The following is a 15,260-nucleotide window of genomic DNA, read 5'->3' as shown; positions in this document are numbered from 1 at the left end:
CTACGGCCTGTATCAGCCTAATTTCTGTGTCATGTTTGCATTCCACCTTATGGAAGGAAACATTTAGCTTGAAAACGCATTGATTTTTAAAACTAAAGTTAAGTTGAATTATTCTGGTGTCTGTCTGCGCAGCGCTCAAATAATTATGCATGTAGGCTGCACTTAAATATGTCAAATCCAGATTTCAGAAGGGAACCCCCGGGCAGCTCGCGTGGAACAGCGGGGTTAAGTGCCTTGCTCAGGGACAGCTAGATGACTTGGCAGACGGGCGTCTAAAGAGCGAACGGAGAGACACAACCCCACCCACATTTCCATTTCACCCCCGTGAATTCGAACCACCAACTTTCCGTTGACTGTCACTGCTTCTTAAACCGCCACATCGTTTTGTAAAGAAACCAGGGAGACCCCCATGTGCCCCTGAGTAACTTGTATTCTTGGTTCTCCTTTAAATTTCCTCCGTGGCTGGGTACTACATCTGCCACTACCACCGGCAGCAGCAGCGCTGCTTCTTGATGTTGTGGTCGGGAATACGCATGCGCCCAGCATTGGAATTACTGCACTGGCAAGAATAAGTTGGACCTCGTCTGTCTTCACTAAAAGAAAAATAGACAAAACAAAACTATGGCAGTGTTCAGAATAAGAAGAATTAGGTTTTGCTACGTCTGGTTGTTCCCTATCCTATTGACCGTGATGTGCGCTCAACGGTAAGTGAGAGGGTCGGAGGATTCTCCACTCATTTTTTTCTAAGTGTGCCTGTGTTTCAGACGGCATGGTATATAGCCTACTTGGACACTTTAAGGTCTAAGAATGTCTCGCTTATCAACCTGCTGTGCACCTTTTCTCTCTCTTTTCTTCCATAGTGCCGGTGCCAATGAACCTAGCAATATGTCTGTGGTTAAAGAAACAGTGGATAGACTGTTGAAAGGTTATGATATACGATTGAGGCCAGATTTTGGAGGTAAATGAACTCGTATTATCTCCAACTCTTCGAGTTTGCGCCTTGTCAGCCCGTATAATAGCAGTGTTTAACTAGCCACTGTAATTACGGATAACTCGATTATCTCTGCAATTTCCGAAAAATAAAGATACATTTCTTATCAACTCCTACCAGATTCTATGATATTATATGATACGACAAATGGAAAATGTGACAAAACAACCCAGAGTAGCGATTTAATAGAAAAAACACACGAGTGGCGTTGAAGGGTGGACGATAAAATAGGCTACACCAGCTCATGTATTTGAATGAAAATCACTACATTAAAAAGGTGGCTGTCAACACCCAGTGCACCCCTGTAGGAATTGTAAACACATTTGTCCAACCTTGTTTACATTCGTGTTTCAACCCAGGTGTTAACTGCGACGGAAGCATGTTTAAGGCTAGGTATTGAATGTCAACAACTTTTAGCTGAATTTCCCACACTTCCGCCGCAGCTCAGCACGTCTTATTTTACCCGAAATGAACACTATAAACTATTATCCGGCTGACAACAGCTAAACTCACAATTGTTAATCTGTGTTTTCATCACGTAGATATTGTTTGATCGTGAGAGACACGTCAGTGTAGCATACAGGCTGGACCTGATGTACAATATCTCTGTTGCTTACCGTTGTTTTGATCTGTCCTAGGTCCTCCCGTTGGAGTGGGAATGAATATAGACATAGCCAGCATAGACATGGTGTCAGAAGTCAATATGGTAAGTAGTGCATTATGATCACCTTCACTATGAACATGTGGGACTCTTCTGGACTAATGATCCCTGCTAAGCATAAACCTAGTAGGGGAATACCCAAACAAACCACTGGGGAAACCCCCTCTTAATGCAGTTCTGTGTAAATGTACATGTTCGCCCCATCACTAGCATCTAACATGTGGGCTTGAAAACTTGAAGGCAATGGTCGAATTGTTTTGGGTTGATTTGTTTTGGGGCATGGATTCAGCCCTTCTGGGGTTTTGAAATAAATTGACTGACATAGGTGATTGCTTTTTGTTGATTGTATATGCTGATTGCTGCTCTAAACCATAACTGCATACAATCCATTATTTGGGGGAATATAAATTCAATCCACCACCACTATTTTATAGGGAAATATATAGTATAAGCCCATTCTCAACCATTGCAATTATTAACACTTACACATATTGCTTGATACTATCTTTTCTTTGTATTACGTTATAATGGCTGGTTTATAATGCTAAACAAGAAATTGTGACAGTGTAGGAACTTGAGAGCTGGGGATATTAGAAGTGGAGATTAAGTTTTGCTTCATACAATTGCACCTCCTAGTGATGAGATGTTAGAACTGCACTTTAGCTAACAGAAACTCAAGGCTGCATTGTATCATCATGGAAGGTCACTTTTGATACAAATAATACAGTTGACAAGGTGAGCAAAAATTGATATTTATGAAATAATATGCATGAGATGTTGATAGATATGTTGTCATTTTATTTTTGCTCTTCCTGTGGTTGACCTCTACTGTTTTAATTTACAACTTTTTTACATTTTGCTCATTTATGTCCTGCTGTTGCAGTTGTTTTGGTGTAACTAGCTGTGAAATGAGTCATGTTGTGATCTCAGGGAATGGTTACATGCTGGAATATTTTTTGGCAGCAGCACCCAAAGGCTGTTGCTCATGTTATCTTTGTGCTCTTGTAAACTATGATGATGTGTAGAGATGAGATGAGAGAACAGATGATGCCATTTCTATTTGCATGTATTTACCCAGAAGACCAGCACAACGTTAGGGCATATACATGCACACAGGAGCACACACGAGCACATATACACACAATGCAGGTCTGCAGAGTCCTCCACAGTGGCCTTGAATCTTTAATTAAGGCATGTTTACCCTGTGTAACCGATGCAAGAGCTTGAAAGCTGCCTAACGTTGTGTTTATGTGATGTGATGGAGTGCCTGCAAGCACAGTATGCATATTGTTAGTGTGGACACAGGATGCATTTCCAGGATGTAAATAGCAAAGCATTATGTAATATGCTATTTGTATCCACGTCCTCATCAGCTAATGCATAAAAGACAGTTTCATACAATTGATATATACCTCTTTCTATAGATGTTGTTATGATTTATACAGGCAACAGATACATTTAGTTTGTTAGGTTATTTATTGTTTTCGATAGCATTTGGCAAAGAAAAACATTTAAGAAGACACTGAGGAAAGAGGTAAAAAAAAAATAAACTTGTCGTACAACTGAGCCAACATGACAGTCCAAAGTTGGTTGTGCCTTGTTTATTGTTTTGTCTACTGCTATCATCTTCTTAGGGCTACTACCTCCAGAGAAGAACTTAGTGAAGAGTATATCCTTTATTACTCCTACCCAGAAGTGCGTCAGGGCTTATATTCAAACACCCACACACATTGCCAAACAAAAAAATCCTACTCTCTATCCCAACACAAAGCCGGGTGCTGCAGAGCGTCTTTGATCATCCCATTTATTTTTCAGCTCTCGCCCACTAAACACCCTCTAATGTGAAAGGGGGGTCATTACCACCTGACCCATTGGAACCTCATCAATAGAAGAGGCCACATGTGTGCGTAATGGTTTCAGCATCTTTGATCTGCTCCCCTTCCTATAAATGTAACCACTTTTCAGGATAGCAGCTGGTGTAGAAGCACTTTCTTTTCTTCCATTTCCTCTCCCCCATCTGGCTCTCTGTCTGACACTTATTTTGGTGCCGGGATAAAACACCATGCGTACTTTCTTTAGAGAGCAGATGAGAAGCAGGGTTGAGGATAATGGAGATATATATGTCACTGAAGGATGTATCCAACAGTGTCCTATTAGCCATTATGCCACAGCGGGACTCTTTGGTGTGTATTAACAATATATTCTTCTTTGACCGACACTGCTCTCTGCTAAAGGCCTTGCATTAAAAGTGGAGACATGAATGTGTGATAACAAAGTGCATATATTTGATTTTTCCAGAGGGGCCATTAAAATAAGGACCTGCATAGCGGTTTGTCTTAGACCATCTGTTTTACTTTGTTACCAATGTCACAGAACAGCAACTCATTTAGAAACAACACAGGCCTCTAGCTCGCTTTAGATGAATCACCAAGCTAAGTATGCAAGCCTTCAAGCGTGAGTGGCCTGGAGGACGTGAAGTCCTCTCCAGTATTTGTCATGTAAGCAGTTCTTATGTTGTCCAAATTCACAACCTAGACTTAAGCATGTAGGGCCTTGTTCCAAAACCCCATCATAACATTTCCTAGTTAAATATGAGCCTCTGCAACAATGTAGCAACCAGTGACTTTTTATGTTCTAAGGCAACAAATGTGCACCAATAGCTGGCATGAGTGAGTCATATACATTGTCTAAAAACTACATTACATGTCACTTAGGCCCGGAGCCAGAGATGTAATGAGGACGCTCTGGCTGGTGTTCATTACATCCCCCTGAAAGGTCACTGGTTCCTGGGTGTCAGGGCCAAAGTCCCAAGCCTTCGAGGAAGAAAAGGGATCGGATATGACTGTGTAAGACCTCGGAGTCAACATTTTCACCTCTATATGTATGTGACAGAGAGATAGAGAGCTCCCTGACATTAACAAGTCACCATGTGGAGAGCCAGAAGCATTGCTGGTGTTGGAGAGAAGGTCATGTACCTAGTGCTACTGAGAGTTCATTCTGCATGACTCAGAGCTGGACATACAGAGATGGACACTCACACTGAATACCAATGTCATGTTAAACATTCAACCCAAGGCAAGTGGCATAGCGTGCCTTCATTTACCCATCAGGCAAAGGAAAATTGAAATATATGTACAGGAGGCATGTAGAGGCATGATTCTTCTATTTCCCTTCTTTCCAGAAATTCTCTTTTGTGCACTTTCACCACTGCCATTTACTCTTCAATATTTGCCTTTGGTTGAGCTCCTGAGCACTTGAATCCTAAGCCAACCGTTTTGACAGAGGAAGAAATACTCCTATCCTCCTCCAAAAGGCAGAAATACCATTATTGATGCACATAAAGGTCGAGAGGGGATAATTGATTGTTGGAGAAAACTGTGAAACTCAGAGCCCCTTGATTTCTCTACCCACTTATTTCCACACTTTAGCAGAACATTAAGTCTGTCTGCTATAAAAGCATAGAATCACACTGATAACTACGCCTATACTATATATCACTAACGTGTTTATATTGTAATGGATGTTGGCTGGAAGGCTTCCTATTTGATCATACACGGAAAGGAAAATTGGGAAGCACTTATGTAGGATTGCGTAATATCTCATCCCGACCTGAGAGCTTCGAAATGATATTAAGTCTGCATTGTGTTTAGATCTATTTCACAGGAGCCTTCAAAAGTCTATTGCTGAGGTGGGCTGGATTCTAAATCGATGAGCAGTAGACATTACCCAAACAAGTACAATTGGTATTATTTAAATAGATTTCCACAGCACCATTTAAAACATTTATTGCCCAGTTAATAACGAAAACACTTAGGGAAACGTCCCCTTAATCAACTCAATGTAATGTAAATGGTACCAATTGTTAAATGGATGATGAAATTATTCATTTTAAAGGCACATTATTGTCTCTTTCATGGCACACAAACTTTTTATCAGACAAGGTTTCACCAAAGGTATGCACTAAAGGTTGATCACTGGAGTCTTTGTCGGTACTGAAATTATCTCTAACTCCTGCTCCATGATGGTTGCATGGTAACTAATGAAAGTGTGGAGGCAACGTGTGAAGATTCACACACTGAGACGCATTCTAATTATGGGAGAAATAAATCAATCCAAGTCTTGTCCTGTGGCATAACGATCTGAAAAAATATAAAAAATATCTTCACGCAATATCTGAATCTGGCAACCGTATAATGATCGGTATTGACCTTAGTTACTAGATGTAAACATGTTTGATGAAGCATTAAATAGACTAGTACAGTGTAAGAGGCTTTTGTTATCCACAGAGCTGTACACAGTTGGTTTTGGTATCGTGGAGCACTTAGAAATATACAACTTTCAATGATACTATTCCAATTTTGAGTAATTACATTCCTCACAACTGCTACATTAAAATATTAAGTTACTGAAGTCCTTTGGAGGGACTGCTGCAGTGTCTCCTTTATAGGAACTGTCTATATAAAGCCTGCTACCATGCTGGACAGACATGAACATACTTGCACACTTAGAATGTCTCTAGTGAGGATGTACACTTACTCTCTGTCTCTCATGTACGCACTCATCCTCAGTCCTGATGCCTCGCTATTCTCAAGTCATGCTTCCTTATAAACTGGTATGTTAATGTAGCCTCAAGGAAAGTAGCTTCTCGAATTACATAATACCCAGAGCAAAGACAAAGTCAGCCACGGTTCAGCAAGGATTTGACTTGATGATCTAATGGAGAGAGCTGGAGCAAACATAATGTAAAAGGAAAGCCAGGCTCTAATGATAACAGTATTGATTAATGTTCACTGCTTAGGATAGATGGTTCATCGATGTGACTTAAAAGACAACCTAGACTTATCACCAAGCTCCTGTTCCTGTTTTGGCCCCTTGTGGGCAGCGGAACAACCTGAAAACACAATTTATGATCACCTGAAGGACAATATGGCAAATGTGTTGGCAAACTGTGCCCTAATACACATTCATCAGGCACAAAGCAACATTAGCATTCATCTGGACTCTTTTTTTTGACACCCAATTGATTAAAATCCAATATTTACTCCTTTAGCCTTGTTTGGGAATTCATCAAGAGCTTTTGGCTGCTTCTGCTACTGCTGGAAACAGGGGTAGAGAAGAACCAAACAAAAACAATCATCTGAAAAATGCTTGAATTCCATGTTAGCTAAGGGATAGTGAAGAGTTGGTTGATAATTATTGGTGTTTTCATAATTATAAACAACCCCTTCTTCATTACATGTTGCTGTTTGACATATTGCTAAGATAAAACATTTGATTATTACAGCTTTAATACTGTATTTAATCAATCTATTCTGAATGCATTTAATTTAGCAAGTCCCTTCTGGCCTCTTTGTGTTCTCTATAGATCATTTGAATGTAACCTTTTAGACAACGAAGATCCCCCAACTATATAGTTATTCCTGAACAACATACAGTAGTATATTTGGAAGGCTATGGTGGGAACCTGTTTTTGTTCCTTCTGTTTCCTAAACTAATTGAAAGCTTCCAATGTATTTCATTCCCTTAACAACTCACTGCCAATGCACAGATGTTTACTGATGCAGGACCTTTAACTCCCATCTGCCTTGAAGGTCAGCAAAACTAATATAATGTCTGATACACCACCTATTGACCGATGCCATTCGTTTTTATAGGGAACATTGTGTCTGTCTCTGTTATTTACAAGGCAGTGTTGCTCTGCGCCTCTGAGGTGGCAAAGATGTTTTCAGCCCACGCACTGTTTCACTTTCTGTTTCATTTTTTACACCACTTTATTTAAGTAGCCTATTTCTTTCCTAAAGAGGTTTGCAAAAACATGCTCAACCTATCAAGAGATTCTTAAAAAAAAAAGAACATGAGACATACTGTACACAGACATACATTAAATCAGAATACCAAAAAGCTAGCTTGAAAGTCACGAGGGAAGGAGTGACTGAGGATTGACTGCATTGTGTGAGTGGAGTGCTGGAACAACCCATCCCCATACTTGCATTATTCATGCTGGTAGGTTTGGATAGATTTAGATTAGTCTCCCTATAGAGTTTTAGTAATCCATTTAGATTACATTGTGTGCCACTTGAATGCCGTTAAAGCATAGACATTAAGTGGGTTGTTTGTATACTGGAATGAGGTTTTGTATGTCACTAGTGACAATACATAACATATGTGTAGGTGTTTACTTATCAGCAGAACCAATTAACTCAATTTAAATGATGATGAAAGTGGTGCCTGTGTTGCTGTGATGATGTTGGTGATCATGATGATGCCAACATGAATGAAGGAAGATGTTTTACATGCTTTTATAAAGAGAACCAGCAAAATAAAGATAGATATAAAACGACAGCGCTAGAGTTGTTTATAGTCCACTGTCATAAGTCAGTGAGAGGAGATCTATCTCTGCCACTGTGAGTTCAGGTAACAACATTTATTTATCTGTTTTGGCCAATTTGGCTTTTTGTTATTTTACTGCTGGGACTTGGATGTCAGTTTAACATATAAACATATGAGTACAAGAATTGGAACCGGCATACTCAAGTTGTTTTTACTCAATCAATAAATGGGCTAACAGTTGGAAACAAAGTCAATCAGATATGTCAAACAAATCCTACATATTGAAAGTGAAAGGCAGTCAATCAAAAGGCAGGCACATATACACATTTAAATAGATAAGACAACATAGTAATCCTGGCAGAGGCAAACTGTGAGTTATCCTCTATATGCTGGGGTTAAGTACAGATGATGTTCGACTGGGTGAGCAGGTGGCTTACAAAAGAGTTGTGCAGGACTTGGAAAACTCAGGAGCAACAGCTGTTGGGCGTCTGACGAATGGCACATCTGAAAGAGGTGAGAAGAAAACATGGCATAGTGAGGATGAACAAGAGGCAGAGGAGGGAGGAGAGGTAGACGGAGCAACTGTCGGCGTGACAAGATTACCTCAGGTTTTTGCGCAGTCAAAATCTCATAAGCTGTGTACAAAGATGTCTGGGAAAATGGTGACTGAAGTGCTAGGCAGCCAGTCTTATTGTTCTCACTGCAGATATCTCTTAAATGTCATCAGTAGTCTGCACAACAGGTTTCTGCAGTTTGCCAAAAATGCGGCTTTTCACTAGGTGAATTATTTTTAAATGTACTTTATGTTTCAGCAGTGAATAGCCTTTTAACACTCTCTTTGTTCTATGTTCATTTCCCTGGATCGGGTTTGTTTTTCCAACACATTATTTATCTATCCACGTTTAGTTATTTATTATCTTCCGACTTTTTTAGTGACACAAGCAGGGCACCATTTTGTATGAATCCAGTGACTGGTTATTTACAGGTTGATTGATGGTTTGCCAGAACATGTGCTGCATATCTTCATGTTAATTTCACAAATGTAGTAAACATGGTAAACATGACCTACTAGTTGTTACTGTCACTGCACTTCCAACCCCACTTCACCTATTATAAACGTATACATCCGCTAGCATGGATACATTTTTCCAAATATTTAGATAATTTCCTGAAATGAGGAACACAACATAGAATGTAAAGATGGAAAACAGCAGTTAGACTATTACCCTCTCTTGGGGGGTATTTTATTACAAACCTTTCTGTATAACCTTTAAAGCTCACTCCATTAAGCCATATTAAGGACCCTGCGGCATCGTGTTGTGGTATGTGTCAATTTGGATATCTTTTGAACATTACACACAAAATCTTAGTTTGATAAATGATGTGACATACACCAATCACAGCACACACACACACACACACACACACACACACACACACACACACACACACACACACACACACACACACACACACACACACACACACAACTAACAAATATGTACTACTTAAGTCATTATTACTTGTACAGACACTACTTATTGTACAATTAATCAACCAGCTCTAAATGTCAGGAGAAGGAAGGCGTGTAATCAATTCCCCCAGGTCAAACAAGCCTGCTAGTAAGGCATCTGATTCACCGTTGTCTGTGACAGTGAATGATGGGATGGCTGTTCAGCTACCAGGCATGCAGCTGTCTAACTGTTAAACAGTAGCCTCTTGTTTTCTTAGCGGTAGGCCAAGCGTGTGAAATTGACAGCATATTGCCATTGTTGCCGTTCGTTCATTGCAGGGTAATAAGTTTCACACCTGTCCTTTGTCAAGAGGCTGTTACCATCTTTAACTTCTCATCCCTCATCCGTCTGTTCTCTCTCTCTCAATTATGCTGTACCTTTCCTGTTTGATACACTGTTTAATTACACAAGGCTGGTGCCCTGCTGCAGTGGGATAACACAGGGTTGCAAATCGAAGTGGGTAAATCGGCTGGCCCTACCGATCCAGGAGGCATCACATCTCCCTGTCACTAGCCCCACTGCTCGATTAGTATTAGTTTTCTTGCCTCTTCCATCGTTTTATTTTGACCAAAACCCTTATCTTTTCTGTACTCAACCAAATCGTTTTGTTGCCTAAACAAAGTTGTATCCTGGGAAGACAAGAGTTCATTTTGAAAATACTATATTCAATTAATGAGTGGAAATTGAAATGTGTTGCTGGAAATATGTAATATGTAAGAGAATGCATGGTAAATGAAGAATCAAACTATTTGTACAGATCTTGTATGAACCATCGTAGGAGGATAGGTTGATATTACATCTGTAAGCTATTCTTCTTTTTATGTAAGAAATAATTACAACAATATTGATAACTAACTAACCTAGCCTTGAGTGTGTAAGCAACTCCTGTGTTGTGTTGTGGGGATAACACTCATCATTGTGTGGGATCTATTTTTAGGTTGTTGTTCAAGGTAACATGTTCAGATTGACACACTCAGTATGATATCCCATGAAGTGTGAGTAGAGTGAGATCGCTACATTTTCACTCATCCACCGGAAGTAACCCAATAGAGGTCGAAATCACGTGTGTTATATGTGTAGTCTCATTAGGACTATTAACAAGAATATTGGCTGTTTACTCCATTTGGTCTCGGCTAAGAGAGTTATACTCGGTTGCCTTTGACTCTCTGTGATGATTTGAATTGATAAATGCTACCTTTTCAGACAGGCTAATAATAAGAACTGGTATGCTGCGCTGAGAGTTGTTATCAAATCACAGTTGAATTCACATGCAGTCACGAACAGCATAAGCATTTGTCAATGACAACACTGTTTTGGTTGACAGGTGCAACTTAGAATGACTTGCCTACAAAATAAAATGTAATACTTAGGAATTTCCAGTTTTACCTTCTACATGTTGCGAGAAGTTTCAAACGTATCCACACTGGAGAGCAATTTGAAAAGCTGGAAATTGATAATCCCAGTGTAGATAAAAAGACAAAACAAAGAGAAAATGTTAAATGTTGTAACATCTTTGTGTTCGGATTGTCTAAGATGAGTGATTTTTAGAGTTATATTGAATGGGTTTCTTTCTTTCAATCTAAATAGGTTTACTCACGTGGTAGTCCTGTCATCTTTAGTCATCAAAGCTTTGTAATTGGTCCTGCTGTGTTTGGGCTCATGTCCGGCACTTTCACACAGATTTCACAGTGCGTTGAAACTGCCACTTGTCAATCGAACATAAGACTAAATTCTGCTTTACCACAGCTTGCCAAAGAACAAGAAGTTAAAAATGGCCAAACAGGACAGACAGCGGGTGTGGATTGGTTTTCACAGCAGCTGAACATGACACTGAAAGCTGATAATGGGATAGTGTGGAGAGGGATAATGCAGAAGCTGTTCGTGTTGCTGTTCGTGTTCTTAGGGATATGGTTTCACTTGTCTTCGTTCTGGCATCTTCTTTACATGTTATTATATGTTGGTGATAAAACGAGCTGAATTTTAAATGTGAATTTATTGTAGTGTTATCAGAAAATCTGACAGTAACAAATCATTGTCTATAGGGTGTTAGTTTACAGCTGCCTAGTATTTCTCTTTGTGTTTTGATTCATTGACTGTAGAGAAAATGAAGCAAAGAGCAATAATGCATCTTTCTGTCCAGCTAGTAGAGAGTCTTAAATCTACATATTTGCTAAAGGCAAAGGCCGATGAGATGAGAATGGTCTTTTGTTGTTTTTATAAATGAATTATTCAACCTTATATTGTCAGCTGTAAGCATGAATTCAGGAAAATAAAGATGAAAAGAAAGAAACCTGGATCGGAGGTTAGCCACGCAGGTACCTGTTTAAAATGCATACATTATTGTGAATTTATTTATTTCGGAATATGCATCTCCTACTCATGGAGATTGAGTGGGAGAAATAATATGTTCATCTTTTTCGTACTTGTTTATGTAGTTATATTCTCTGCACTGATGCTCTTAGGATTTTTCAAATGTGTTCTACATGTTGGATACTTTGCAGTATAAGTGTTTTATTGCTTGGTAAGTAGTGGGAGTGCCAGGAAGGAAGTAGGAGGAAGTAGTTCACTATTATGCTTTATCACCCTCTCTTCTTAGCGGAGTTGCAGATTTTACAAGTACTCTTTATATTCATATACGCAACAATGCAGGGCACTCTGTTGTGTAAAGGGATTCTGATTCATAAATGTAAAAATTGAAAGGTCAGTTAAGGTGACATGAGGAGAGGAACGAATCTCTGGAAAACCAAATAACATTGTGAGGATTTGTGTTGACCACAATGCATCTACAGGGTGGTGTGAGATGCACTCTCATTCCAGAGTACTACAGGATTTAAACCCTTTTGATGCTCACATTAGGTTAATATAAACTATGATTATTCATTGTTGCATGTTTAAAACCAAATTTCAATTACATACTTCAAGTTTTTTTTACATGCAAAGTCCATAAACTAGGACAAGGGCTGGTATTGAAATGAACATGTTTTTAATGTTGTATGTACCTGTACATTCAGATAGAGAGTGGTGAACTCAATTTCATTACGGAATCAAAAGAACTGGAAATCGACATTTGAAATAATCAGTAAATGTCAAATGTCCGAGGTGCTCTGTTTATTCGGTAGAACTTTTTTCATTATTACTTTCATGAGAAAATGTCAAACTTCCAGAGTAGTTTTTTTCCATGGTATATTGTACCCATTTTTGCTTCTTAGTACCTTTAACTCAAGTCCTAAAAGCTCTATCAGATGTCCCAGTAGATTTCAATGACGCCATTACATTTAATCCTTGTTAGTCATCTATTTCTACAGTTATTTAAATAAGTGTGGACTTGATATTTTTGGCCGATTTTTACTGATGTTAGTGGGGCCTTAAGATAGCTGCAATAACTTTATCACTCACGCATCTGCAGGCTCCGTCTTAGCTAAAGAGCATGACCATCAATGGACCTAAAAGAATGTCCACTATTGGCTTACTGGTCTATTATTAAATATATATACTCAGAGGTCAACCATTTAATGAGCATGCAAGTGTACACACACATGCACACGAACATACTCAGTCCAACTGTGAGGAGATATTGCTTCTTCAAGGGTGTCCTTGCTCAAGGAGAAACTGTATACAGGCCATCAAATCCAAACCAACACAACTCTGTTCTTGGACAACTAAAACAAGACTCAGAGACAGGCATAAAGTGCATTTGTTCAGATTTAGGTTGATAACCAGTGTTCTCCACTAACTCAGGCTCTATAATCGCCATCGATCCACAGATCTGTAAATTGCATTATCTCATTGTTGACAATATGTAGATGTGGTGTGTGCTTTTTGGTACTCTCTTTGAATAGCAATCAGTTTGTTTCTCAGTTCTCCAGAACTCCATAATGCATGAGATGTGGGACTACTCTAGGGGATCAGTGTATGCGTACAGTATGTGCGTCGTGTATGTAGGGTACTGAAAGGACAGCTGATGTCTAAAGCTTTAGCAGCGCCAAAAAGGCAGAAATGTGTGTTAGTTTGTAATCAGACAGCTACACTTCATTACCTGCACAATGACTTTCACACACACAATGAACAATGTATGTGACTCCATGCCCCCCACATCCTCACACAATCTTTTCAAGCCGTTGGAGCAGTAAGTGGGACACATGACGTGCACAGAGCCACGTTTTCTTCCATCTCTTTGGCCAGCTAACCTCCCGCTAGTTTGAATGACAGCTGAGAGTGAAACCTCCATCAACTTCCCCCCCTATCTTCCAGGGAAATTCAAAATCCACCCTCATAATTTGCGTCCTGCTCTGCCCTCTCTCTTCTCTTCCCCATCACCCCTCGCCACCAACCGCCCCTCTCTCCGAATTGCCACTTCACTCTACTCCTCTCCGGGGACACAAAAGTGCCTGCAGATGCTCCAATCGACTCTACAGTAATAAATTGTATGTAGTGAGTTAAGCTGCACGACTGCCAACTGGCGAGGCTGCGAACCTCTGCTTTGGGAGAGAGCTTGGGAAAAAGAAAGGTTCCTCCAAATTAGATTCACCTTCAGCAGTGAGCTCACTTGAAAGCGATGTCCAGGCCAGAGTAAATGATGAAAGAGTATTGAAGGAAAACTAGGATTTATAGCCCACGGAGAAAGAAGGATAAGAGACACTTAGAGAAAGAGCGAAAGAGAGAGGAGCAGTATGACGGAAAGAGGGGTTAGATAACGTAAACAGGAGTTGGATCATTGTTGCAATTTGTCAGAGTTTACACACAAAAAACATGAAGAGTCTAGGAGCTTTGGTCAGACTTATGTCGTTATATAAATGAAAACATATCCTTCATGGTACTTTGTTTATAGACATTTCCTTGTTCTATATTTTTCATTAGAGCCGTCAGTCTGCCTTTTCAGTTAAAACATTATTCATTCTGGGGTAAACAGACCACGTGAAACCCCTGCTGCAGTCCCTGTATGCTTTCCTGTTGAAAGTTTACTACATGCAGCGCACAAGCTGTTCCAGATACAGAGCTGAATACTAAGGACTCCATACACAGATCTCCGGAGAGTGGGGAATATATGTCACACAGCTCTGAGGGGATAGGCATATTTATTATTAGACCTCTTTGGAAATGCTGTGCCCTATGCCAGGTTCCTCATACCCTGGCGCTGAGGGCATGCCGACTGTGTGAGACAGGAAATTGAAAGCCACTTGTTGTTGGAGGGCTTTTTGGAGGAACTGAAGTCGGCGGATGATAGAGTGTGGTATGGACATATGGCCGAGTGGTGGAGGGATCACATTTCCTCCCCACTAAAGGTATTACAAAGAGAGCAGGAGAGCAGATTAGGAGACATACACAGAGAGGATAGAGGAGACAGGCTGCTTTAGGATTCAGTGCCACTCTTCAAGGTCAGTGCACTATAGAAATAATTTAAAGCAACATACCTCTTTAAAAAAAAAAATCTTTTTTTTCACATTCTCACATGATGTAACAGTCAATTGCCAATCAATGATGTAATTGCTTGGTTCGTCCTTTTACCTGATTGCAAAGTAAGCCAATTTTGGAAATGATGTCTGCCAAGTTTTATGTCGGTGAGCTTTGAGGTGGATATATTCAAATCTGAATCCTTCATGGGGCTTTTCAAAACCCATAAAGCACCTGAAGGCTGATCCAACACCTGTCTTGTTCTCTAGACGGCTCCCTCGGCTGTGTCTGTTTAGCGATAATGATCTAAGCCATTCACACTCAATGTGTTCTCGCTCCACCTTTTTTTTCTCTACCGCATGCAAATAAATGC

The 15,260-nt window shown here is 39.9% G+C and overlaps 1 protein-coding gene across 1 annotated transcript in view; it reads left to right on the top strand.

Annotated features, from left to right (window-relative positions):
* The first annotated feature begins 297 nt into the window (after positions 1-297).
* The window catches only part of LOC117540141 (gamma-aminobutyric acid receptor subunit beta-2), a 56,677-nt gene continuing 41,714 nt past the window's right edge, over positions 298-15,260 (top strand). The window contains exons 1-3 of the mRNA XM_034206674.1: positions 298-704; positions 861-958; positions 1,630-1,697. Coding sequence (XP_034062565.1) covers positions 622-704; positions 861-958; positions 1,630-1,697 — 249 coding nt within the window. The 5' untranslated portion in view covers positions 298-621. The remainder of the gene's footprint in view (positions 705-860; positions 959-1,629; positions 1,698-15,260) is intronic.

This window comes from Gymnodraco acuticeps, unplaced genomic scaffold (genome assembly GCF_902827175.1).
Source record: "Gymnodraco acuticeps unplaced genomic scaffold, fGymAcu1.1, whole genome shotgun sequence".
In the NCBI taxonomy this organism is placed as follows: Eukaryota; Metazoa; Chordata; class Actinopteri; order Perciformes; family Bathydraconidae; genus Gymnodraco; species Gymnodraco acuticeps.
This window is presented reverse-complemented; position numbering and strand designations above follow the sequence as displayed.